Source organism: Chrysemys picta, chromosome 20 (assembly GCF_011386835.1).
Source record: "Chrysemys picta bellii isolate R12L10 chromosome 20, ASM1138683v2, whole genome shotgun sequence".
Lineage (NCBI taxonomy): Eukaryota > Metazoa > Chordata > Testudines > Emydidae > Chrysemys > Chrysemys picta.
Genome location: NC_088810.1, coordinates 4367956 through 4395495, shown reverse-complemented (window position 1 = coordinate 4395495; position 27540 = coordinate 4367956). Strand labels below are relative to the sequence as shown.

At 54.2% G+C, this 27540-nt stretch overlaps 1 protein-coding gene across 1 annotated transcript in view; it reads right to left on the bottom strand.

Moving 5' to 3' along the window:
- Positions 1-5826: 5826 nt before the first annotated feature.
- Positions 5827-27540, bottom strand: part of LOC103306859 (sialic acid-binding Ig-like lectin 13) — a 55429-nt gene continuing 33715 nt past the window's right edge. The window contains exons 2-6 of the mRNA XM_065574642.1: positions 9080-9484; positions 7761-8081; positions 7010-7063; positions 6305-6568; positions 5827-6014 (exon numbers count right to left, since the gene is read on the bottom strand). Of these exons, the coding sequence (XP_065430714.1) occupies positions 5827-6014; positions 6305-6568; positions 7010-7063; positions 7761-8081; positions 9080-9484 (1232 nt within the window). The remainder of the gene's footprint in view (positions 6015-6304; positions 6569-7009; positions 7064-7760; positions 8082-9079; positions 9485-27540) is intronic.

Genomic DNA, 27540 nt, shown 5'->3' with positions numbered 1-27540 from the left:
AATAGTCAGAGAGAGAAATCCTTGGGCAGGGAGTCCCCAGGTCAATCCCACTCACACCCAGTGGCAGGGAGTCCCGCAGGTTAACCCCACTCGCACCCAGTGTCAGGGAATCTCATGAGTTAACCCCTCTCACACCCGTGGCAGGGAGTTCCATGGGTTAACCTCACTAACACTCAACGAGCAGCTGGAACGTCCCCTGGGCAGAGCTCTCCTCTCTCTGGGCCCAGCACCCATACAGCAGCCCCTCCTCAGCTGTCACATTGGGCAGCTCCAGTCAGAGCTGATTCTGCCCCATGGGGCAGGCACCGTTGAAAGCTCGGCCTCCCGTCACCCAGCCCAATGCAATGCGGGGACTGCTCGTGACAGAGCAGAGGAACCGCAGGGAATCACATGCTTGGGCCGTGAGCAGTGAGCCTCTCCCCCAGCACAGTGCCCCCGACAGACTCTCCACCCCACTCCCAGCAGCACAGCACGCCCCACTGATGCCCTGCCCTGCTTTGATTGGCACAGCGCCCCCTAGTGCCTTACACTGCACGTGCACACGCAGGGCCCGGCTGGCCGACCCATAGGAATTCTTTGCCCAGCACCGATACTCCCCAGCGTCCCCTCTGCTGAGATTCAGCAGCTCCAGGCGCCCGGCCCCTCCCTGGCTGGAGCTCTGGGACTCATTCCCCTTGGCCCAGCTCAGGGTGACCTTGGCTCTGCTCCCAGCCTCACAGCTCAGACTCAGGGAGTCGCCCTCCTGGGTCTCCAGAGACACAATGTCGTGCTCAGCCTTCAATGGGGCCGGGATTGGAGGAGACGAGCAGGCAGGTTTCGCCCCCACAGAGATCCTCTGACAAGGAAGTGAGATTCAGCCACCTCTGGGGTGGGAAACGGGGGCTGTTTACATGAGGAGCCCTCGCCCAGTGTGGAGACATAGCCAGCTCTGGGGTCAGAACACAATCTCGGTGACTTTCCATGGCAGCAGGTCCCTGACCCACCTCATCCCCACTGCCCAGCGCCGCCTTAATGCCACCCCAGGGCTGGACACAGAGGGAACTGGGCCCGCTCCTCCTAACACCCTCCCTACAGTCCTGTGGCTGCCTCGATCTCACCGGGCACGGACCAGCCTGGCCTGACTGAGCCTGGCGCCTGGCCCTGAGCACGGGCAGAGTGTGACTAGGAGGCCCTTGCTGATTCCCGGGGCTCGCAGTGCGGCCTCTCACCAAGGTGTCCATCCATCATCAGGTTCCCAGTGGAGTTGGGGGGCGCGGTTGGGTCTGTAACACAAACCGGACAGGGGGGTCAGGGAGGCTGGACAGCACCGATGGCTATACAGGCACCCCTCACCCAGCGTGGGGACGTAGCCAACTTTGAGGTGGGTATACAATCTCGATACATTTCCATGGCAGCAGGTCTCCGTTGCACAGATCGGTCCCTAACCCATCTCCTCCCCACAGCCCAGCGCCCCCTAGTGCCGCCCCACGGGCTGGAGAGAGAGGGAACCGGGCCCGATCCTACCACCACCCTCCCTACAGCCCTGAAGCTTCCTCGGGCTCTCCCCTCTGGGCATAGACTAGTCTGGCCACGGGCGACAAATGAACTGCCAGCTCAGGGAGGCTAGCCCCTGGCCCCACCCCTTCTGCTTGAGGCCACACCCCACTGGAGCCCAGAGCCCCCCACTGGGGCCGCTGGCCCCCCTGACCCAGCCCTGGGCCACCAGAGCACCCCAGCCCCAGAGCACTGGGTGGGAGGGAGGCACAGCACTAGACTCCTGGAGTCCCAGGCTGCAGGCCGGCCCCCTCCAACCCTAGCCCCAGCCCCAGTTTGGCAATGAGGGAACAGCATGGGCAGTGAGCAGGAGAGGATCTGGGGGCAGAGCATGGGCGGTGCCACGTAGGGCTGTTTGGGGCAGCTCAGCCTCCTCTGGCCTGCAATACCCGTCGCCCTTGAGTAGGGTTACCATATTTCAGCAAGCAAAAAAGAGGACGGGAGGAGCCCTGCCCTAGCCCCGCCCTGCCCCTCCCACTTCCCGCCCCCCTCAGAACCCCCAACCCTCCCCCCGTTCCTTGTCCCCTGACTGCCCCCTCCTGGGACCCCTGCCCCTAACTGCCCCCCAGGACTCCACCCCCTACCTAAGCCTCCCTGCCTCTTGTCCCCTGACTGCCCCCTCCTGAGACCCTCCCCCCATCCTAACTAGCCCCCTAGGACCCTACCCCCTACCTGTACCCTGATTGCCCCAACCCTTATCCACACCCCCACCCCCAGACAGACCCCTGGGACTCCCACGCCCCATCCAACCACTCCCCACCCCCTGACAGCCCCCCCAGAACTCCCGACCCATCTAAACCCCTCTGCTCCCTGTCCCATTGACTGCTCCGATCCCTCTCCCCACTCATGCCCCCTGACAGCTCCCCCCCAGAACTCCCAAACACCCCCCCCGCTCCTTGTCCCCTGACTGCCCCCTCCTGGGACCCCTGCTCCTAACTGCCCTCCAGAACCCCACCCCCTCCCTAAGCCTCCCTGTTCCTTGTCCCCTAACTGCCCCCTCCTAAGACCCCCCCAAACTGCCCCCCAGGACCCTACCCCCTACCTGTACCCTGAGTGCCCAAAACCTTCTCCACCCCCCCAAAAAGCCCCCCCGAACTCCCGACCCCCCTGTCTCTTGACTGCCCCCTCCAAAATCTCCCTGCCCCTTCTCCTGCCCCCTGGCCCCTTTACCCTGCCGCTCAGAACATGGTGTTGGGCTCTGTGCGGAGCCGGACACGTGGCTGCACTCCCCAGCGCAACACACAACCCGGTCCCTACCCCCGCACAGTGCTGCCGGAGCGGGGCGCTGGGCTGCAGGGGAGGAGGAGCTGCCGAGGCCGATGCAAACAGCCTGGCAGGCCGGCCGGCTCCCTTCCCCCCGCGGTTCATCTCTCCCCAGCCCTCTCCTTTTGCCCCCTGGCTTAGCTGGCCAGGCTTGAATATTTTGCAGCCCGGCTGCACCCAGTGAGGTGGCTAAAAGAAACACCCAGAACAGCCAGACACTGATACTGGCTGACCAGGCCTGGCAGGGTCCGTCCACACTGCCCTCAAAGCCCTGCAGCATTGAGGCTCAGAGTCTGGGTCCGTTGGGTCGGGCTCGCGGGGCTCAGGCTGTGGGTCTTTGATTGCAGCGCAGACGTTTCCTCCAAAGTCTATGTAGACGTTCGGGGTCTGGCTGGGGCCTGGGCTCAGACACGGGCGGGGGACTGAGGGGCAGGTTCCTTCTAACTCTCCCTCCGGCTGAAGGGAACAAGGGCCGTCCTTACAGTGATGCCTGATTTGATCCTTCACCTCGCAAAGACAGCCGCTGGTTTCCCCTCTGGCCTGGATCTGCAGCGCGAGGGTCACAGGCCATTTAATGGGGGTTTGCCCTGGGGCAGGGCAGGCCGCGGTCTCTGGACACTGATCCTGGAGCATGTTTAGTGCCAGACAGTGACTGGGTCCCATTAACACTCTGCCCCATATAGAGCATCCACCGATCCCGGCAGAAAGGGGAGGGGGTGGAGGAGAAATGGTGGGACAGCCTGGGGGGATCTCAGGGGGAACCGAGGTGTCTGGTGTAAGGAGAAATCCCAACAAGGGGGGATTGTAATGAGGAGTGTGGATGGCAGCAGAGGAGGATTTGGGGGGCAGGGCAAGTTAGGGTAGAGAGCGGAGCCTGCTGCCCCTACTTATACAGCGCAAAATGCCATTAGCCTTCTTGGCAACAAGAGCACACTGTCGACTCATATCCACCTTCTCATTCACTGTAACCCCCCGGGTCCTTTTCTGAAGAACTGCTGCCTAGAGCCACTCGGTCCCTAGTCTGTAGTAGTGTATGGGATTCTTCCATCTTAAGAGCAGGACACTGCACTTCTCCTTGTTGAACGTTATCAGATTACTCTTGGCCCAAGCCTGTAATTTGTGTAGGTCCTTCTGTGTCCTATCCCTACCCTCCAGCGTATCTACCACTCCTCCCAGTTTAGTGTCATCTGCGAACTTGCTGAGGGTGCAGTCCACGCCATCCTCCAGATCCCTAATGAAGATATTGAACAAAACCGGACCCAGGACCGACCCTTGGGGCACTCCTCTTGATACTGGCTGCCAACTAGACATGGAGCCATTGATCACTACCCATTGAGCCCGACGATCTAGCCAGCTTTCTATCCAACTTATAGTCCATTCATCCAGCCCATACATCTTTAACTTGCTGGCAAGAATACTGTGGGAGACCATATCAAAAGCTTTGCTAAAGTCCAGGAATAACACATTCACTGCTTTCCCCTCATCCTCAGAGCCAGTTATCTCGTCGTAGAAAGAAGTTAGGTTAGTCAGGTATGATTTGCCCTTGGTGAATCCATGCTGACTGTTCCTGATCATATTCCTCTCCTCTAAGTGCTTCAGAATTGAGCCCTTGAGGACCTGTGCCATGATTTTTCCAGGGACTGAGGTGAGGATGACTGGCCTGTAGTTCCCTGGATCCTCCTTCTTCCCTTTTTTAAAGATGGGCACTACATTAGCCTCTTTCCAGTCATCCGGGACCTCCCCCGATCGCCATGAATTTTCAAAGATAATGGCCAACGGCTCTGCAATCACATCCGCCAACTCCTTTAGCACCCTCGGATGCAGCGCATCCGGCCCCATGGACTTGTGCTCGTCCAGCTTTTCTAAATAGTCCCGAACCACTTCTTTCTCCTCAGAGGGCTGGTCACCTCCTCCCCATGCTGTGCTGCCCAGTGCAGCCGTCTGGGAGCTCACCTTGTTCGTGAAGACAGAGGCAAAAAAGCATTGAGTACATTAGCTTTTTCCACATCCTGTGTCACTAGGTTGCCTCCCTCGTTCAGTAAGGGGCCCACACTTTCCTTGAATTTCTTCTTGTTGCTAACACACCTGAAGAAACCCTTCTTCTTACTCTTAACATCTCTTGTACCTGCAACTCCAGGTGTGATTCGGTCTTCCTGATTTCACTCCTGCATGCCTGAGCAACATTTTTTACTCCTCTCTGGTCATTTGTCAAATCTTCTTTTTTGTGTTTAAGATCAGCAACGATTTCACTGTTTAGCCAAGCTGGTCGCCTGCCATATTTACTATTCTTTCTACACATCGGGATGGTTTGTTCCTGCACCTCAATAAGGATTCTTTAAAATACAGCCAGCTCTCCTGGACCCCTTTCCCGTTCATGTTATTCTCCCAGGGGATCCTGCCCATCAGTTCCCTCAGGGAGTCAAAGTCTGCTTTTCTGAAGTCCAGGGTCCGTATTCTGCTGCTCTCCTTTCTTCCTTGTGTCAGGATCCTGAACTCGACCATCTCATGGTCACTGCCTCCCAGGTTCCCATCCACTTTTGCTTCTCCTACTAATTCTTCCTGGTTTGTGAGCAACAGGTCTAGAAGAGCTCTGCCCCTAGCTGGTTCCTCCAGCACTTGCACCAGGAAATTGTCCCCTACACTTTTCTTACAGTCTCGTCACCCTGGGCCCACGAGCTGACCTGCAGGGTCCCCTGTGAGCCATTCCCAGCCAGGGGCTCCCCGTCCACCTGCCACTGGAGCTGGGGTGGGGGGTGGGAGCGCAGGGAGCAACTGCAGCTGATGCTGAGCCCCTGGCGCTGGCAGGATAAGTTCAGCCTGGTCCCCGGCTGGGGGCTGTCTGGGGAGAGCAGGAGACCCAGCAACAATAGTCAGAGAGAGAAATCCAGTGGCAGGGAGTCCCGCGGGTTAGCCCCACTCACACCTGGTGGCAGGGAGTCCCGTGGGTTAACCCCATTCACACTCAGTGAGCAGCTGGAACGTCCCATTGGCAGAGCTCTCATTATAGGCCCAGCCCCCTGTCCTCAGCTGTCATGTCACGTTGTGCAGCTCCAGCCACAGCTGATTCACCCCCATGGGGTGGGTGCCCCCAGCGGCTCGGCCCCCCCTCACCCAGCCCAGCACCATGGAGGGGCTGCTGGCGAGGGAGCAGAGGAACTGCAGGGAGTCGCCCTCCCAGGTCGTGAGCTGTGAACCGGTGGCCACCAGGATGCCGGGATCTGGGAACAGGAATAACAAGAAACCACTCGCACCCTGAGCCAACCAGTTTCTGCCCGGGGGCCGGATCGGGCCAGCCCCGACTAGAGAGGAAAGGCCCCATTCCCCACTCCTCACCCCCTAGCAATATATTGGAATAGCTGGGGGTTGCTCCTGTTAGCTCTGGAGACGGTGATTTCCAGAATCCTAACCGGAGCTGAAATACCCACTGCAACATGTTAGATTGGAGAGCGCCCCCCCCCACTGACCCTCTGCCACACTGCCTGCAGCACAGTGCCCCCTAGAGCCTTACACTGCACGTGCACACGCAGGACCTGGCTGGCCGATCCATAGGAATTCTTTGCCCAGCACCGATACTCCCCTGCGTCCCCTCGGCTGAGATTCGGCAGCTCCAGGCGCCCGGCCCCTCCCTGGCCGGGGCTCAGGGACTCGTTCTCCTTGGCCCAGCTCAGGTTGGCGTCAACTCTGCTCCCAGCCTCACAGCTCAGACTCAGGGAGTCGCCCTCCTGGGTCTCCAGAGACACAACATCGCCCTCAGCTCCCCACACATCTGGCACTGGAGGAGACGAGCAGGCCGGTTAGGCCCCCCCAGAGATCCTCTGCCAAGGAACCGAGGTTCAGACACCTTTGGGGTGGGAAACGGGGGCTGTTTACATGAGAAGCCCTCGCCCAGTGTGGAGACGTACCCAGGTCTGGGGTTGGAGCACAACCCTACTGACTCTCCATGGCAGCAGGTCTCTGTCGCAGAGATCGGTCCCTGACCCATCTCATCCCCACTCCCCAGCGCCCTCTAGTGCCACCCCGGGGTCTGGACACAGAGGGAACCGGGCCCACTCCCCGCACCACCCTCCCCACAGTCCTTTGGCATCCCTCGGGCTATCCCCTCTGGGCATGAAGCAGCCTGGCCTGACTGAGCCTGGCGCCTGGACCTGAGTGCGGGCAGAGCGTGACTAGGAGGCGGTCGCTGATTCCTGGGGCTCGCAGCGCAGCCTCTCACCGGGGCGTCCGTTCCTGGTCAGGGTTCCGGTGATGTTGGGGGGCCCGGGTGGGTCTGTAACACAAACCAGACAGGGGGATCAGGGGGGCTGGACAGCACCGGGGGGGGTCACTAGTGATCACTGAGCCTAGGCATGGACCCTCACTGTGAGCTCAGCTGGGGGACGGTAAAGTCTCTGAAGTGACACAAGACCCGTGGGCGGGGAAGGGCCGTTTAATGGGGGGTTGCCCTGGGGCAGGGCGGGCCGAGGTCTCTGGGCACCGAGCCCGGAGCATGTTTAGTGCCGGACAGCGACTAGATCCCATTAACACTCTGCCCCATATAGAGCATCCACCGATCCCGGCAGAAAGGGGAGGGGATGGAGGAGACGTGGTGGGACAGCCTGGGGGGATCTCAGGGGGAACTGGGGTGGCTGTTCTGAGAGGGGGGAATCCCTGCAAGGGGGGACTGGAATGGGGATGTGGGTGGATCCCAGCACAAGAGGATTCTGGAGCAGAGCAGGTCAGCGGTAGAGAGGGGAGCCATAGCCAAGGGGGGCAGGAAGGGGGAAGATCCCAAGGGAGAAGGGGCTGGTGTGTGGAGGGAAGAGGCCTGGAGTAGAATTGGCTGAGGGTGCATGGTGGGGGGTGGGGATCCCAGGAGAGGGCAGAGTTCGGGGAGGGGCTGGATGGCAGGGCTGGGGAGCCCAGTGGTGTGGAACCCAGCAGAGGGGGCTGAGGGCCAGCATGGTGGGACTGGGTGGGTCACTCACAGTCAACGTGGAGCTGGATGGTTCTGCTGGTGGAAGGTCCTTGTGGTGGGTGGTAGGTGACGTTGCAGACCAGCTCTTTGCCGTGGTCCCCGAGGCCGGGTGTGATGGTGAGCTCGGAGCTGTGGGCCCAGGTGCCGTTTGGCAGCTGGGCTGAGACGCCCCGGGCTGTGTTGCTGAATGGCCCCATCCAGGTAACTCGGGGAGGGGTCCTGGAGCAGCGCCCGGGGGCCGTGCAGGTCACAGTTACTGGCTCCCCGGCCAGCAGCATCCCTGGCATCCCCCGCGCCGGTGAGATCTGGATCTCTGGCTCCTCCGTCAGCTCTGAGACATGGGGAGAGGGAAGAGAATCACTCAGGGACATGGGGCATTTGCCCTTCAGGGGCGCCAGCTCTGACCTGGCCCCAGGACGGGGACTGGCTGGCTCAGGGGGGCTGATGAGCAGTGTCATAAATATAGAGGGAAGAGTAACAACTTTCTGTATGCAGTAGCATAAAATCCCTCTTTGGCAGCTGTACTAAATCACCTTCCCTGTAAGGGATTAATCCGCTCAAATAACCTAGTTGGCACCTTACCAGAAGTACCAATGAGGAAAGAAGATACTTTCAAATCTGTGGGGGTGGGGGGAGGATTTGTTTATTGCTGTCTCTGTTGTTCCCTCTCTGGACGGAGGGAGGGACCGAGCAGGTACAACATCTCCTGAAAATATATCTGGAATAATAGATTTAAACCCACAGAAATTGTAAGTAGGCAAGGAAAGGCGTTGGTTATCTTTTGTTTTAGCTTGTGAATTTTCCTATGCTACAGATGTAGTTTGATTCCTGTTTTTGTAACTGTGAAGCTGAGCCAGAGGGGAGTCGTCTGTGTTTGAAATCTTTTATTTACCCTGTGAAGTTACCTGCAGAACAGATTTTGCAGCTGTGATTATTTTTTTCCATATATATAAATAAAGATCTTCTTTTAATAACCTGATTGATTTTCAGTGTCCTGAAGACAAAAAGTCTGGTCTGTGCTCACATTGCTAACCAATTGGTTGGTATATTATTCTCAAGGCTCCACAGGAAAGGGGGTGAAGGAGCTTGGGGGGATATTTGGGGGATAGGGATTCCAAGTTACCCTGCCCTGAATTTTTCTATAAATCACGTGGTGGTGGCAGCAATACCGTCCAAGGACAAGGGAAGGAATTTGTGCCTTGGGGAAGTTTTTAACCTAAGCTGGTAGAATATAAGCTTAAGGTTCTTTCCTGCGGGTCCCCACATCTGTACCCCAGAGTTCAGAGTGGGGGGGGAACCCTGACAAGTGGTGACTGCGGCTGCTCTTACCTGTCACAGAGATCGTGAGCGCAGGGTCTGTGCCATCGGAATTGGAGCGGTAAGTGTGATCTAACATGCCTTTCTCGATGTAAAGGAAATATCTCCCTGCATCCGTCCGTAGGGCATCACTGATTTGCAGGGAGCAGTCGCCGTGCACTGGATCCCCCGTCAGCCGGAACCGGCCCTGGGTCTCCTGCGACACCCCCACGTTGGGGACACTGCTGGCCACAGGCGGATCCTGGCCCATAATAGCAGGCTCCTTGTACCATTGTCCGTATAGCTGGTCCGAGGGATTGTCGGTGTCATACGAGGCTGGGTACGTGAAGTTGCAGGGGATGAGAATGCAGAGACCCTCCTGCACGGACACTGACTGCGGCACCGCCAGGGTAAATCCAGGTGGCTGGGACAGGGACCCTGCAGGGGACGGGGAGGGATGGAAGTGGGACCCATAGAGAGCAGAGACCAACCCTGAGCTGCACCCCGAGCTCTGCTGGTTCCCCTCACTCCCAAGCTGCAGCCCCCGGCGAGCCCAGCCCTGAGATCAACCCCCCCCCCCCGAGGTCTATCAGTGCCCCTCACTCCTGACCAATAGCCCCATATGAGCCAAGCCCTGGGTCCTTGACCAATTCTCACTGCATTTAGTTTCCATTCCTCCCTCCATCGAGCCCCCTGCCCGCTCCCTGTCACTCAGCGCCCCCTAGCACCACACTGGGGCACTGGCTCCCCTCCCCCTCTGGCCAGTCTCCCTTCCAAGTTCTGGGACAGACCTGGCCCCGCTTAGAGCAGGTTCTGCCCTTCCCCCTGCACTGGGGCTGCAGGTGCTGCTTACTTACCCCTCCAGAGCAGGGCGAGGATCAGGACCCTCAGCGTGGCAGGACCCCCTGCTCTCCAGAGGGGGCCCTGAGGTGGGATCTCCCTTTCCCCGGCGTCCTGCTGTGGCAGCAGGGCTCTGCCCATGGGTGGGCCGTCTGGCTGGGACAGACCTAGAGACAGACGGGGGGTGAGAAGTGTGAGAGCAGAGGCTGTTTGGGGGGGACAGATCTGCCTGGGGGACCATCAGTATTGCTGGGCTCTGCAGGGGGCTGATCTGGGGCTGTTGGCAGCACAGTGACCCTCCAAATCCCCAAATCACCAGACTTTCCTGAGAGATCGTAGGCTAAAAAAATCCTTAAATTGGCAGAAAAAAATGAGATTTTCTCTAAGAATCATGAGAGCGGCCAGAAAATCCTGATCTGGTGGTAGAAGATGGTGGGAAGGCAGCGCTGCTCCGTGTCTGCTTTGCTTCAGTCTTCCCACAAAAAACAACATGTGAGCAGGCCACCAGTGATGTTACAATGGACAACAAAGGGGAAAGGCTGCAGATCGGGATAAGTAAAGAACACGTCAGAGATCTTCTGACCGATTTGAATGAATTCAGATCAGTGGGGCAGGAAGCTGTTCAACCCAGGGGCTGAAGGAATTAGTGGAAGAAACCTTGGAGCCACTGGCAATAATATTTGCAAAGTCCTGAATGCCAGGAGAGGTCCCAGAAGACAGGAGAAGGACTAACAGAGTGGCCATCTTTAAAGGGGGAAAAGGAGGAGTCAGGAACTATAGAGCAGTCAGGCTTACCTCAACGCCTGGAAAGCTACTAGAGCAAAGTATAAAACCTTCAATGTTGTAAAGGAAATCATGGCTCACCAAACTACTAGAATTTTTTGAGGGAGTCAACAGCATGTGAAAAAGGGTGACCTAGTCCATGTACTTAGATTTTCAGAAAGCCTTGACAAGTTTCCTCCCAAAAGGCTTTTAAGCAAGGTAAGGTATCCACCAGCGTTCTGTATTGGGACCAGTGCTGTTCAACATGTTCATAAATGATCTAGAAAAGGGGTAAACAGTGAGGTGGACAAATTTACAGATGATACAAAACTACTCAAGAGAGTTAAGTTCAAAGCTGACTGTGATGAGTTACAAAGGGATCTTACAAAACTGGGTGACTGGGTAACAAAATGGCAGATGAAATTCATTGTTAATAAATGCATAGTTATGCACACTGGGAAACATAATCCCAACAATACATATAAAGTGATGGGGTATAAATTAGCTGTTACTGCTCAAGGAAGAGACCTGAGAATCACTCTGGATAGTTCTCTGAAAACACCCACTCAATGTGCAGCAGCCATCAAAAATCATGAAGAAAGGGATAGATAATAAGAGAGAAAATATCATATTGCCTCTATATAAATCCATGGTACACCCACATCTTGAATACTGCGTGCAGTTCTGGTGGCTCTATCTCAAACTGGAATTGGAAAAGGCTCAGAAAAGCGCAACAAAACTGATTATGGGTGTGGAACAGCTTTCCTAAAAGGAGAGATTAATAAAACTGGGACTGTTCAGCTTGGAAAAGAGACGAATAAGGGGGCTATGATAGAGGTCTATAAAATCCTGACTAGTGTGGAGGAAGTAAATAAGGTAGTACGATTTACTCCTTCCCATAACACAAGAACTAGAAGTCCCCAAATGAAATTAATGGGTGGCAGGTTTAAAAGAAATGTAAGGAAGTGTTTCTTCACACAAGGCAAAGTTGCCCTGCCCCTGTAGGCTATCTGGGAGCCCCAGGGGGTCTGTGCCCCACACACCCCACACTTTGTGTTGACCCAACTCCATAGGGGCAATGGAGTGAGAGCAGTTGGACTATGGGTGAGAAGTTTGCACATATGTGCTCAACCTGGGGTATCTGCTGTCCTTCCAGCCCAAAATTACCCATATGGGGAAGGGGAAACCCCCAGCAGTTCCATTTCCCACCATCCCTCTGCTGCCCTCAGGTGTTCTCAGGAAGGAGGCTGAGAGATGAGAGCTAGGTAACCCCCGATGTACGTGGTCCCCTGAGCTGATGCCTCCAGTGTGGTCCCCAGGGTCGGGGAGCCCTGGGGCGGGACCCTGCTTGGGCTGGAGGGCACCCTCAGAGCTGTGGGGGCAGGGAGCGAGGGCTGGGATCGCAAAGGGCTTTGGGTCGGGATTGAGGGGCATGCCAGTCGCCACAGACCATCAAGCTCCCTCCCCCACCCTAGTTCCACTCACCCCTAGACCTGCAGAGGGGGGCCCGGCACCTGGCTCTCCGACCCTTCAGTTCGGGTTCCTCAGGGTTTGTGACTCGGAGCCTGGGGAAGCGGCATGCACAATGGGTGCTGACAGGAGGGGATTGGGGGGAGATGCTCTCTGAGGAACCCCAGCACCAGCATCCTGCCGACTTCCCCACCTTCTGGCTGGGGCTGCCTGTGGCTTCCCTGCAACAGGGGCAGGCTACATATTGCTTATGGGGCTGGAACTAGATCCCAGCATTGCTGGCTCTGAGCCCCTCTACACCTCACTCTGCTTCCAGAGCTGGGATAGAGCCCAGGAGTCCTGCCTCCCTGCCTCCAACGCCCACTCTAACCCACTAGACCCTGCTCACCTCCCAGAGACAGGGATAGGACCCAGGAGTCCTGGCTTTGAGACCCTCTATACCTCACTCTCCTCCCAGAGCCGTGGATGGAACCCAGGAGTCCTGGCTCCCAGGCGCCTGTCCCAGCTCTATCCCTTCATTACTTCTTTTAATATTTGAACACTAGCAGCTCACACCTCTTATCCTATAGTACATGCTGCAGATGCTAATCACTCACCACGAGCTGAGATGCAGCCACCTCCAGGCGGGGTAGCTGGGGAACAGCCACACAGCGACACTGCCCAGGGGTTGTTCACCCGGAGCTGAGATGCATCCGCCTCTGGGGTGGGGTGTCTGGGAACAGCGCACTGGAACAACAGGTGCCCGGTAGGACAGCTAGCGAATCCTGACTCCAATTTGAAGAGCAGGGTGCGTGTGAAGACCTGCCTGGGATGGAGCGGGCGCGAGTGTTAGGGCGTGGGCTGTGGAGAGATGTGAGATTTCAAGACAGGAAGGGGAAGTCAGCATGTGATTCTGGCTGTAGATTGCCTTGCAGAAGCCGGTTCCAGTGGCTGGAGATCTCGGTGCCATCGACACAAGCGGGAGATTGTCACAGACAGAGGCCTGCTCCCAGGGACAGCCAGCTTCTGCCCCACCGCAGGGGGACTGGCTGGGGGTGGAGGGAATGGGGCATGGGGCCTTTCCCCTGTAGGGGCCCCTGGCTCCAATCTGCTCCAGGGTGGGTCTCTGGCTGGTTCTGGGGAGTGGGGCCAGGGGTCCTTCCCCTCTAGGGTCTCTTTTATTCTCTGTCTCTCGGCTCCTCAAACGTCTTCCAGGTCCCGGGTCATTGAGTCTGGGGAATCCCTTTTCATGGGACCCAGGTGATCGGCTGGATCAGGAGAAGCGGCTGGATTCCACGGCCCCCCATAGACACCGTCCTTCGATTTAAGAGCTGAGACGCAGCTGAATCTGTCCTGGTTCATGGGGGCTGTTTACACAGGGACCTCTCCCCAGTGCTGAGATATGGCTGCCTCTGGGGGGGGGGCCACGGGGGCTGTTTATACAAGGACTGCTTGCCCGGTGTTGAGATACACAACGGTTTGGGAGAAACCTAGAACTAAAAGAAACACGGCGCCCCCTAGGGGCATTGGAACCAGCTCCGATGGTCGGGCCCTCCCGAGTCTCCCACCCCAGCCAGACCCTGGCCCGCTCTGACCCAGGCCAGTGGCATGTCAGCTCTGCCCCCCATGTGTGGGCCGCAGCGACTGTGCTGGGAGGCTGGTTGATGAGCGGATCTTCCACAACAGGAAGTTACCAGTTGGTGAGTTTGCTCCACCTCCAGCTGGTCGGCCCCTGTTTGGGGCTAGGCGAGAGCCGCGGAGTGCAGGGGAGAGGGTCCCATTGAACAGTGGGGCACAGTCGCTTGGACATAGGTCCCCGGCCAGTGGCGGAAGGGGCGAGCCTGGGGCAGGTTCCTGCTGGGACTGTGGCTGCCGGGTCTAGTGGGTTAGAACTCACTGCGCTGGATCCATGCGGATCAGGGCAGACCCCTGGTCCTTCGGGTGAGAGCCGGGGCAGGAACCCTGGTGTCTGGGCTGGCCCCTAGCTTGGTGTGGTACATTCTGCCTCTGGTTAATCCCCATTTGGTTTCAAACTCTTTTAAATTAGCTGCCCAGGAGGTTTCCCTCGGTTGCTGTTAAACAGATGCCCCACCTAGAGGTGGCTGCATCTCAGTGCCAGCCGGGAACAGACCCTTATATAAACAGCCCCCGCACCCCACCCCAGAGGTCACTGCATCTCAGCGCTTGCCGAGGGGTCCCTGTATAAACAGCCCCCACACCCTACCCCAGAGATGGCCGCATCTCAGTGCTGAGCAAGGGATATTTGTGCATTGTATTGAGCTCAGTATATGACTCGTGTGTTTTTACTGGATCTTGTGAATTACCAGGTTGAGATGCAGGAAAAAAAATGATTCACTGGGAAACCTTGGAACCGCCAGGTCAATATTGAAATCTTACATTTCTGGAGATCATGGTGACTGGGGTCCGTCTCTTACAGATATGGCAGGGGAAGGGATAATTACCAGTCATTATCTATCTATCTATCTTAATAATTTAGATGTCTGTTTTTTTCTGTGTCCTGAAAATATTTTAAAACATGAGGCAGGAATTCAAAAATGTGGGATATTTTTTGTGATCATTACTTTTAAATGGCAAAGATCTCTGTGAAATCTTTCTGAAATCCAAAAGATACTGTGATTAGTTTTTATGAAACTTTTATTTTAAAAACAGCCTGTGACGAAGTGTGGGATTTTGTTAGTGATTTGCATGAATACTGTCTGTGCCTCAGTTTATCTGTGTGCTGCGTGTGTAACGATGTGGTGGGAGAGGGGGGTTGTGGTTGCAGAGGGGCAGGTGTGACCTTGCCTAACAGCCCAGACCCTGGACATCGGCCTGGACACTGTGGAACTTAGCAACCGGTGAGCTGGAGGCCCAGCTCATCTTGGGAGCCAACCGGTTCTGGCCCGTGGGAGGACAAAGGCCAGAGGAGAGATGGCCCAGGAAGGCAGCTGGTTCTGGCCAGTCGGAGAACAAAGGACGGGAGGGAGGGGACTCAGGTGACCTGTTCACCCAGGAACAAAGACAAAGGGTGGGGGCGGGGCGGGTGGGGGAGCTCGGCTGGAAGGAGGTCGCTTCTGGACTGGGGACAAAGAGGGGCCTGAGCTACCTGGATGGGGTCAGACCCAGCTGGACGGTGCTGAGCCTGGCCAGGTCCGAGGGCCCTGAGAACTGCCTGTGCTGGGTTCAGACGTTCAATAAACCTCCTGTGTTACACTGGCTGAGAGTCACTGCAGGGTAGAGATCGGGGGGGGCATTGCTCCCTCTGGATGGGGAGGCCGTGGGGTGCAGAGCGAGGAGACTCCCTCAGGGGGCCCACAGCGAGAGATAGGCAGGCTCAAGTTTCAGAGAAGTGCGGTTCCAGGAGGGGCTGGAGCCCAGGTCTTAACCCCCCAGAGTGTGTGTGACCCCAAGAAGGGCTGTCACACTGAAGGGGGGTCCTCCCAGGGACCATTCAGAGTCAAGAAAGCCCGGGGTCTGTGAGTCTGTGACACAACCCAGATCTCGTGTAATAGGTTTAATACAAGAAATACAACATAAATGGCATCATTATATAAAATATATCCTAAAATAATAGTCAATGTATGTATATATAAGTGTATGTGTGTGACCACTGTCTATATGTACTCTCTCTCTCCCTGTCTCTCTCTCTGTATATATACATGTGTGTCTCTGTGTTTGTGTGTGTGCATGTACAGTACAGACCCGTTTATGCGCGAATCCGCTTAACACGCGGTGGTGCCGTGGTGCCCAATGCCACCTATTTAACACGCAAGACTTGTTAACATGCGAGACATGCTAATACATGGCACAGGAACTTGCTACGTAGTGCTACAGATTTGCTCACTAATTCACTAACATAGAAATCGACAGGAAGTGTGTAGCGGAAACGTGTTGTACGTCTTTACCAATATTCGTAAAGACGTATCACGCACGCTTAGTCATTGTCACGCTAGAGGGCACAGGGCAAGCGTCAGCGTTCCTACACTGTAGAAGAAAGTTAGCTGCAATAGAGCAAGTAAATAGCGGAGAAACCCAGGCCAAAGTTTCAAAAGATATTGGGATTGTCTAATCTACTCTCCGAGGATGGCTAAAAACCGAATTTAAACTGAATGGCTTTGTGCAAAATATGGATTCTTCTGCAGAGCTTAAGCAAAAACGTGTGCGCTATTCAGCAAAACCCACAATAGACAAAGCCATGTGAACATGGTTTGCTCAGGAAAGGCTGAAAGGAATGCCGCTAAGTGGGCCAATTCTTCAAGCCCAAGTGACAAAATTTGGAAATTTAACAGGGGATGAATCATTCGAAGTCAGCAATTGGTTTATAAGTCATTTGAAAAAGCGTCATGGCCTAGCACAGGTATCGATTTCTTTTGGCATGTGCCAATTACAATCCTGCATCTCCAGTGGAGTGTATCTTGATTCCTGATCACAATTGATCTTACTAATTCGAAAAACATATGGGAATAAAAAGTGAGTTTTATTCCTATTTGCAAGTTTACAGTTTCTATGATTCTCAGACATGTCTAGAAACCAAGGATTCTGCTGTGTTTGGAGCAATCCAAGCACATAGTAGGTGCTACTGTAACAAAAAGACAAACACAATCGATTCAGCATTTCTCAAAGACTGAACACTTGCTTTCATGCTAAGATCGGGCTTTGTGGTAACTGCATTGTCTTGAAGGGATCAGTAACTAACATCACCTGGTCTGCTCTGTTCTCACACCATAACCCCCTTCTGACAACAAAAATTATTACCCAACCCCAGGAGGGGGGATCAAAGTCTGAGCCCATCGGAGCCCCCGGCAGTGAGGCTTGGGCTTTGGTCCCGGGTTACAGCAAGTCTAAGCCAGCCTGGGTCACCCCATTAAAATGGGGTCATAACCCACTTTGAGGTCTGATCCACAATTTGAGAGCCACTGTTCTAGAGGGTATCGTACTGCACTTGTCACAGGGGTATCTGGACGCCTTGCGGTCATCACAGAAAAAACAAAGTCATCCAGGACCGACCTTAGCTACAGGCGACCAGGGCTGTGATGGATTCGGTCACAGAGACCCCCTTGGGACTGTCACCTGATGTGCTCACACTACCTCAGAGTCCATTTTCCTGGCCAGCTTGGGACTGCAGAAATCTGCCTTGTTGAGCCAAACATGCTAGCCTGTGGCAACACAGACCCAGGGTCTGAACCACGCCCCCAAAGCTGCAGACTTAAATGAAAATGGCTGAGCACGTGCTCCTGTCTCCATACCCAGACACCCAGCTCCCAATGGGATCCAAACCCCAAATAAATCCATTTTACTCTGTATAAAGCTTATAAAGTGTAAACTCATCAATTGTCTACTCTCTATAACACTGATAGAGAGATATGCACATCTGTTTGCTCCCCAGGTATAAATCACTATCTCTGGGTTAATTAATAAACAAAAGTGATTTTATTACGTATAAAAAATAGGATTTAAATGGTTTCAAGTAATAACAGACAGAACAAAGTAAGTTACCAAGCAAAATAAAATTAAACACTCAAGTCTAAGCCTAATACATCAAGAAACTGAATACAGGTAAAACTCACCCTCAGCTATGTTCCAATAAGCTTCTTTCACAGACTAGACTCCTTCCTAGTCTGGGCCCAATCCTCTCCCCTGGTTCAATTCTTGTTAGCTCCAGCCCCCTTTGTTCTGTTCCACCCCCTTTTATATCTTCGGCACAAGGCGGGAATCTTTTGTCTCTCTGTGTCCCCACCCCTCCTTCTAACTGGAAAAGCACCAGGTTAAAGATGGATTCCAGTTCAGGTGACATGATCACATGTCCTCTGAGCCCCCCTCCATTCCTCCAGGACTGACCTGCACCTATGCAGTAGAGACTTGCAGGTAAAAGAGCCATCTAGAGTCAACTATCCTAGTCAATGGGAGCCATTAAGATTCCAAACCACCATTAATGTCCCACTATTTCCATAATTACAATAGGAACTCAGAGTTATGCTACATATTCTTAGATTCAGGTACAAGAATGATGCATTTGTAGAAATAGGAGGAACACACTAAGTAGATTATAAGCTTTGTAATGTTACCTTACGAAAAACCTTTTGCATAAAGCATATTCCAGTTACATTATATTCACACTTATACACATATTTTTATAAAGCATGATGGAGTGTAACGTCACAGGGGCGCCTCCAGAGCAGGGGTGCCCCTTCCCCTGCTGGCCTCTGCAGCCCTGTGGCTCCTGCCCCCTGCCTCGGAGCTGCCCCTGGTCAGCTGCTCCTGGGAGCTTCCTGTCTGCTGTAAGGAGCAGGGGGGAGGGGCTCTGCTGTCAGGCTGTCCCCTGTCCCCCCATGTACCCCATCTCCGCAGAGCAGGTAGGGTGGGGGGACAGGCTCACCGACAGTCGGACGGTGCTGCTTTGTCTGAAGGAGCTTTCCTTCAGACTGCTAAGAGCTGCTCTCTTAAAGGGGCAGCATGCGGTCTCGCACACACTCCCCAACTCACACACACCCGCAGGTCACACACACTGTCTCTTTCACACTCACCCCACCCAACATATACTTATATTGCTGTTGTTTCTTGTTGTTACTTCCTTCAAGGCACATCTATGCTCTGTAACTTTATTTTTTCAAAGTGCCGTTGTCTGAGTTTTTTGACTGGTCTCTGCATTTCGTAAATTTATTTCTCTTTTATTCTTACATTGAATTCTTTGAGTAGTGAATTCTCAACTGCCTAACCTGTCCTGGCCGGAGTAATTATCATTATTGTCGTTATCATATTGTGCTTTATCATTCATTATGTAAAGTTGAAAAATCAAATAATAGCATTCTCCTAGAATGGAACTTTAGCTTGTACTCACTTTAGTAATTCCAGTTTTAAAATCATTACCTAAACACAGAAGTTTAGACAGTGGGCAAATAAAAGTCGCTTATTTTCAAATTGTATTTTTAGTTATATCTGTAAATTAACTTAAAATTTGTATGGAAATAACTGCAGTTCCAACTATGATACCAATAGCAATGATGGAGTCAAACGTTAGTGAGTCACATACATGATTGTGGTTGGTAAACAGAAATGCCAAAAGAATTAGAAAAATTAATTCCCCTTTCTTAATAAAAGAGAAAAATTATGTTAAATAAACATAAACATATGTTAAAATGATGTTTTTAGTGAAAAACTATTGACTAAAATAGAGGAGATAATGGCAGTAACACAGTGTGTCTGTGTAAGCTGATGTTATTTATTTTTATTTATCTCTACTAAAGATAGTGTGTGAAGTATCAAACGTGTTTCTGATGTGGGAGAAAAACGAGTCCTCACTTTGAGGTTGGTTGCAACATGTCAGAGGCAGTTTATTCTCAAGCAATATCGCAAGGGGGAGAATGCACAACGGCAGGTCTCCCAAAAGATAAACAATGAGGGCAAGCATTGATACCTTTTGTGACATACAGTAATGATCAACACCTGCATTTTGTTTATACATATTCCTTCCTGATACCTTACTTTCCTCAGCAATTTCTACAGTCTGTGTTCCGTTCTTATCTAACACAAGGTTGAAAACCAGCATCTCTTACAGTTCTTTGCCACTCGCCCAGGCCCTGCTGGGAAGTCTCGCGTTATTAGCTGTTAGCGTTAGCCTGACTCTTGCTCTTCCCAGAAGACTAAGATGTCTGCTCTTTTTCCAACTTCCCCCCTATATCTGCGTTAAAGCTCCAGAACTGACACCTCAAGGCTTGGGATTGGGAATATCTTGCTGTATTATCTCCTGATTGTTCTAAATTGACATATAAGCTTTAAACTTGGCTTTAATTGGCGTTTGTATCTATTTTTTCTTTCTTTATATAACAATTGGATACAGAGCTCCTGTCAGCTAATCCCTAAGTTCTTATCTGCAAAGCCCCGAGAGTTTTCAGCAAAGCCCCTAAGTAGGTGGCTAAGTCGTCCCTGGAATAATGGCTAAAATTTCCTCCCCCGCCCCAAATCTGAACTGGTGCCCCCGCCCCGGGTGAGCCAGGAGTGGCCAGGGGGCTGCAGGAGGCCGTGGGCTCTGGCGAGATGCAGCCCACATGTGACAGCGCGAAGCCTTGAGCCACAGGCCGAGCATCAGGCACCACAAGCTCCAGCAGCAGCGCAGGAGGGTGGCAGTACACCATGTGCCAGGCCCCCCTGACTTCTGCGCTGCTGCTGGAGGTGGCGTTGCCTTCAGAGCTGGGTGCCCGGCCAGCACCCAACAGTATCAGGTCGCCCTGCCAAGGCTTAATTTGAGCCACAGCTGAGCTCTGGCATCTCTTTCAATACAAATTAAACACCGTGGGAGGCAACGGGGCCCATTGGCCTCACCCGGAGTGGCAGTGCCCCCAGCTGAGGTCTCATTCTCTGTTTCCTCAGTCTCTTGAGTTTCTAATTCCTTGTTGGCTCTTGGGTGGCTGAGTAACAACCCGATCTACATGCCAGACTTGGGCACCGTGGATTCCCTGACCCCCAGCCTGTCCTTCCTTCTGCTTTCATGAGAGCAACAGGGTATCCTGAGAGAGAGAGAGAGATTCTGGGGTATTTATGTGGCTGGCAGTCTGGATAGATAGATAGATTAGGGACATCTCCACCGGAACAACCAAAGAACCAGGAATCTGCTTTGAGGCCTTTAACAACGCCAACGCAAAACAGCACAGGAGTGCAGATGAAGCATCAGGGCAGTCCTAAACCTCCTATACGTCAAACCCAAGGACAACACGAAAGACTCTAGTAAAAACCAACCACACGAACACAACTTCAGTTCGTCAGCGGCCACAACCACACCAAGCCCTGAGAAAACTGTGAGCAAAAATGCCCACATTCACAAGCCTGGAGCACGCGCTCTAGGGGTTGTGAATAAAAAACCAAGGACTGACAAACCATTCTCCTAACACCATAAGCTCGTTACAGCTCCCCCATATGCTAGTATTTCAGAAAAGTATGATGCTTTGTTCAGAAAACTGATGGACACTGTATCCTCGGGGGTTCTAAAAGAAAGGATGGCTGGAAACTACATAAAAATGCAAAAGCTCTTGAGGGTGACTTTTTGAAAAAACTTCAATTTTTCCAAAGGGTGGCTCTGAGCAGGTGTGACTAGTAGTGGAAAGGGGCCTGGGTAAAAGGGGCACCCTCAAGGGTACACGTCAGCTCAGGTGTAAACAAAAGGGGGACAGCGCATGGGAGATAAACAGATGGCTGCCAAAAAGTTCCAGGCCAGGGTTGCTATACAGATTTTTCAAAAGGCTAAAGAGGTAATGAGGAAAAAAAAGAGATGCTCCCTAGTGGACTCTCTCCAACTGGCTCATCTAAAAATGGGGAGGCTGAATCTGACCTGCAGGGTGATGGTGACTCTCACACAGAATCTGATTTAGAAAACACCCCAGAAGACTCTCTTGAGGGGTCCCTGTCTGCTCCTGATGATCCTCACGGAGGCCCCTCGGAGTCTGACTCTCAAATAGCATCTGACGTAGAAGATGCTGCTGATGGTCCCATAGAGGAACCCCCAAGTAACCCTGAAAATGCAGAGGTGTAGATGGAGAGTGAGAAGTTGGCAACACGAATTACCTAGATTTGGCTAGAGCTACCATATGTCCGGATTTCCCCGGACATGTCCGGCTTTTCAGTCTATAAATAGCCATCCGGGGGAGGGTATTCTAAAAATTTAAAAATGTCCGGGATTTCCCCCCAGTCAGCTATTTTTAGCTGGGCAGCCAAAGCCCCTTCAGGGCTCCCCCCATCCCCTGCAGCCTTATCATGCCCCCGGCCCCGCAGCTGTCTTCCCCCACCCCTGAACGCTCTGCCCCCCTGCTCCTCCCCCTCCCCTGCTTCCTGCGAATCAGATAGTCGCGGGAAGTCTGAAAACAAGCAGGGACAGGCGGGCAGCAGCAAGTAAGCTGTAGCAGGGCGGGGACATGAGGAGGAGGGCTCCGGGGAGAAGCAGCGCGGCACGGCCCAGTCCTGCCCTGACCGAGCGTCCCCCTCCAGCCCTGACCAAGCGGCTCCGGCCCTGGCCAGCCCCAGCGGCTCTGGCCCTGGCCCCAGCAGCTCTGGCCCAGTTCAGCTCGGGCCCCGGGTCACCGGCCCCGGCTGAATGCGTCGGCCCGGCCCCGGCCGAGCAGCACCGACCAAGCACCCCCAGCCCCGGCTCCAGCTCCGGCTCCGGCCCTGGCTCCAGTGGCTCCAGTCCAGCTTGGCTCGAGCCCCGGGGCACCAGCCATGCTTCTGGTCGAGTGCGCCGGCCCCAGGAGCTCCACCCCAGCTCGGGCCCCAGGGCGGCGGCCCCGGTTCCTGCCGATCGCGCCACCCGGCACCGGCCAACCACCTCCAGCCTGGCCCCAAGCCCTGTGACCCCAGCTGGAGCAAAGCCCAATTCCTGGGCTCTGGCTAAAGCCGGCCCTGGTCAGGAGACAGGGAGGTGGGGGTTGGATGGGTCGGGAGTTCGGGGAAGCCTGTCAGCGGGGCAGGGGTGTGGAGAGGGGTTGGGACAGTCAGCAGGGGGGTTCGATGGGTCACGGATTCTGGGCGGGCTGTCAGGGGGGCAGGGGTGTGGAGAGGGTACGAGGCAGGCAGGGAGCGGAGGGGGTTGGATGGGTTAGGAGTTCTGGGGGTCCTGTCAGTGGGCAGGGAGCAGTTGGATAGGGCATGGGAGTCCCTGTGGTCTGTCTGGGGGCAGGGGTGTAAATATGGGGTGGGGGTGTGGATAAGTGTCGGGGCAATCAGGGGACAGGTAGGGTCCTAGGGGGGCAGTTAGGGTGGGGGGTTCTCAGGAGGGGACAGTGAGGGGAAAAGAAGCAGGGAGGCTTAGATAGGGGGTGAGGTCCTAGGGGGCAGTTAGTGGCAGAGGTCCCAGGAGGGGGCAGTCAGGGGACAAGGAGCAGGGGGGGTTGGGAGTTCTGAGGGGGGCAGTCAAGGGGTGGGAAGTGAGAGGGAGTGGATGGGATAGGGCTAGAGCGGGGCTCCTCCCCCCCCCCCAGTGTCCTCTTTTTTGATTGTGGAAATATGGTAACCCTAGATTTTGGGGTCGATGTATTTTGAGGAATTTTGTTTTGTCAATCTTGAGCAAATTAATTCAGCTCAGCAGGTTGTTGAAGCCGTACCCAGGGGGAGACAGTAAGTTCTTGATGACGTTCATGGCAGGGTAGGCCCTGATGATTCTGTTCAGATACGTTTAGAGAGCAGGAATTGAACTAACCCTTTGTTTTTAGTCAGAAGAACCAGGGATGAGCTGTCTGCTGAGGATTGCTTAAATCAGACCCCAAAGCTGCTACGAAGCAATAGAGAGAGGCATGTCAATGGGACATTGCACCTCGTTGTTACGGTTGTAAAAAACAGGGGTAGGGGCCATCATAGAGTTATAAATTCTGTGCTCAGTAGTCAAATCGTCCATAAAAAGAGACAGTGTTTGGTAGACCTGACATACACCGGTACCAATCTGTGTTTTGCTTTTGGGCTCTTGAATGTCATGTCCGACCATAAACCTATGGACGTGGAATTGTTAGCGGGGGCAAGAAAGTTGCATGAGAAACTGTGGTGGTCAGATCAAAAAAAGGTTCTGCTCAGGGACGTAGCAATGTTTGAACAGCATTTAGGAGTCAACATACAGGTGGTGCGGTACACCACGAAAGGCTGATGGGGCTTTTTTTAAATGGGGGGCCGGTGTACCCCAAGACTTTTTTCATCCTGTTACACGATGAACATTACTATGGGGTTCTGGATGTGAAAAAGTTGTTTGGGGTGAAAAAATATTGTGAATTTTGCCAGGTGGTGTACAGTTACAACCACTCTTGCAGGTATCATTGCTGCCGGGCACTTCCCCTCCCGGGCTCCGGCGGCGCAGGGTCTGGAGGCACGGGGCTGCCCGAAGCTGGTAGCGCTCGGGCAGCCCGGCTCTTAAATAGAGCGGGGTCAGCTGGAGCCTCCAGCCGCCGGGGCTGTGTGTAACAGACACAGTGTCAGTTACACAGAGCCCCAGCCGCTGGAGGCTCTGTTTAAGAGCCGGGCTGCCCCAGAGCTACCGGCTTCGGGCAGCCCCGTGCCTGGAGACCCTGCGCCGCCGGAGCCCGGGACGGGAAGTGCCCGGCTGGGGGTGCAGGATCTGGAGGCACGGGGGCTGCCCGAAGCCGGTAGCGCTCGGGCAGCCCGGCTCTTAAACAGAGCGGGGGCGGCTGGAGCCTCCAGCCCCCGGGGCTCTGTGTAACTGACCCAGTGTCAGTTACACAGAGCCAAAGAGGAGCAAAGCCTCCAGCCCCCTGGGCTGTGTGTAACTGACACAGAGGCTCTGTTTAAGAACCGGGCTGCCCGAGAGCTACCGGCTTCAGGCAGCCCCCTTGCCTCCGGACCCTGCGCCGCCAGCCGGGCACTTCCCCTCCCGGGCTCCGGCGGCGCAGGGTCCGGAGGCACGGGGGCTGCCCGAAGCCGGTAGCGCTGGGGCAGCCCGGCTCTTAGAGCCTAAGAGGAGCAGAGCCTCCAGCTGCGGGGGCTCTGCTCCTCTTCGGCTCTGTGTAACTTATACAGTGTAAGTTACGCAGAGCCGCCAGAGCCCCGGAGGGGAAGTGCCCGGCTGGGGGCGCAGGGTCCGGAGGCATAGGGGCTGCCCAAAGCCCGAGCGCTACCAGCTTCATGGTTTGCTGGGCAGCCTCCAGACCCTGCGCGCTGGGGCTCCAGCTGCGCTGGGGAAGCGCCGGCCGGGGGCGCAGGGTCTGGGGGCTGCCTGGCAAACCGTGAAGCTGGTAGCACTGGGGCAGCCCTTTCCCCCTGGCTGGGAGTGGGAGGGAGGAGGGGGCGGTGTTAGGGTGGGGGAAGGGGCGGAGTTGGGGCGGGGCTAGGGGTGGGGAAAGGGGCGGGGCCATGGCCCGTGGAGGGTCCTCTTTTTTTATTTATGAGATATGGTAACCCTAGAGTTCCTGTTTCCCCCAAATATCCCCCCAAGATCCTTCACCTCCTTTACTGGGGAGGCTGGAGAATAATAGACCAACCAAATAGGTAAAAAAGGTGAGCACAGACCAGACCCTTGGGTTTTAGGACACTAAAAAACAATCAGGTTCTTAAAAGAAGAATTTTATTATAAAGAAAAAAGTAAAGAAGTACCTCTGTAAAATCAGGATGAAAGGTAATTTTACAGGGTAATAAGATTGAAAACAAAGAGGATTCCCCTCCAGGCAAAACTGCAAAGTTACAAAAAACAGGAATAAACCTTCCTCTTAGCATGGGGAAAATTCACAAGCCACAAAAAAGATAATCTAACGCATTTCCTTGCTTTACTTACAATTTTTGAAACCTTTGATGCTTATTTCAGGTAGGGGTTTAGGAGAGGTTTTTTTCCTGCCCTGGTCCCTTTCTATCCCAAGGGAGTACACACAAAGAGCACAAACAAAATCTTCCCCTGCCCCAGATTGGAAAGTATCTTACTTCCCCACTGGTCCTTGTGGTCAGGTGCCAACCAGGTTATTTGAGCTTCTTAACCCCTTAGAGGTAAAGGAGGGATTTTACGCTCCCCTTAGCTGTATGTTTATGACAAGGGCCCTATTGTGCCAGGTGCTTCTCAGACACAGCGAGAGACAGGCCCTGCCCCAGCTGGGATCGGGGCTGTGTTATGCCCGGCCCTGCCCAGAAACCAGCTGCAATCAGGGCCTTCCAGGGGAAAGGGAGAAGTGAAAACTCATTCTTTACCGGACACAAATAAGTCATAATTGTTATTGGCTCTTCGTTGAAAAAATAGCAGTGACAAAAAATGATACATGAAAATCTATTTCAAGTAACAGTTTGTAAACAGGGAATTTTACAGTCGGATGTTTTTGGCTTTGCAGTGAACAAGTTACCTTCAATAGAACATTGTTATTAAGAAGTTAGAATCACGTGGCACTGATTGACCTAGACAGAGACCAGGTCCCTGTTGTGCCAGGCGCTGCCCAGACACAGCGAGAGACCTTCCCTGCCCCTAAGAGTTTATACTGTAAGTAACCCAGGGCACCATTATTATCCTGATTTTTGGGGTAAGAAAACTGAGACTAGACAGATGTAGCAACTGGGCTAACCTCACCGACAGCATTTTTAGCAAAGCAGAAATTAGAACCCAGAGTACCCAGCCAGCAGCTTAGACACAAGCCCATCCCTCCACTCCTGCCAACTGCTACCCCTGAGCTTGAAAATTCTGTCCATCTGTGAAATGAGGGGGTGATGGCTCAGGCAGGGTAGAAGAGAGACTCTCTGTGGCTGAGGGGTGAGAGGCTCTTTCCCCCGGGGGCAGTGGGGTTTGGGAGGGGGCAGGCTTTGAGACCCGGCTGCAGAGGACTCTGGGATACCTCCCCTCAATGCAGTGCTCCAGCATCTCCAAGGCCTAGTTGACTCCGCCCTGAGTCCAGGCCAGAGCAGGGGTTTGTACCCAGGTTTCCCACATCGTGAGTCCAGCCCTGGGCCGACCCCTTCCCCCTTCCCTCCACATTGTGACCCCCCCTGCACTGGATGGGCCAGAGATGCCCAGCCTGGGCCCATGGCGCGAGGGGGCTATTTCCGCCGGACCTCAGCATATACCATGGCTGGTGCCTCCAGAGGCTCCCCCCGTTTGCGCTGCGGCTTGGAGAATTCGATGGAGGCGTAGTGCAGCTCGTCCGGGGCCTGTGCTGTGGCAGCCCTGTCCTGGATGCCTTTGGTCCGGCGGGCGGCTGGAGTCTTGTGATCCTGAGCGAGAAGCAAGGCAGAGACACCAGGCAGAGACTTGCATCCACCCTGTTGAGCTGATTGCATGGGCTGCCCCAGGCCTCGTTTCTCCCACCCTCCGTGCAAATGCATTTCCTGCATCGGGCGTGCACTAGCAAGAGGCGTGGGATTGGGTTTGTTTCACACTCTGCACGCATGAGCCAATCCCATGCCAGCACCAGCCCATTTAACGCATTCACTGCCTCACCTGCACTGGCCATGCATTCGCAAGATGCATGTGGGTGTGTTCATTTCATGCACTATGAATGAAGTATTTCATCCCATGCATCTCATCACAGAACAGGTTCAGGAAATGTATTTTCTGCATTTCAGGCACCGAGCACTTGGGGCAACACTGGTTAAGTTAATGCATTCTCTGCATTGCCTGCATTGGCTATGCATTCGCAAGATGAATGTGGGTGTGTGCATTTTATGCACTATGAATGAAGTATTACATCCCATGCATCTCATTGTAGAACAGGTTCAGAAAATGTATTTTCTGCATTTCAGGCACCGAGCACTTGGGGCAGCACTGGTTAAGTTAATGCATTCTCTGCATTCCCTGCACTCACCATGCAGTAGCAATATGCAAGGGGTTGTGTACATTTTATGCACTGTGCATGCATGATTTGATCCCATGCATGTCGTGTTTCTATAGACGATGCTGATGTGTTCATTGCATTTTCTGGAGGGTGCATATATTTGCAACAGACAAGGTGCACCCTGCAGGCATTGTCTGATTACGTGTACGTCATACG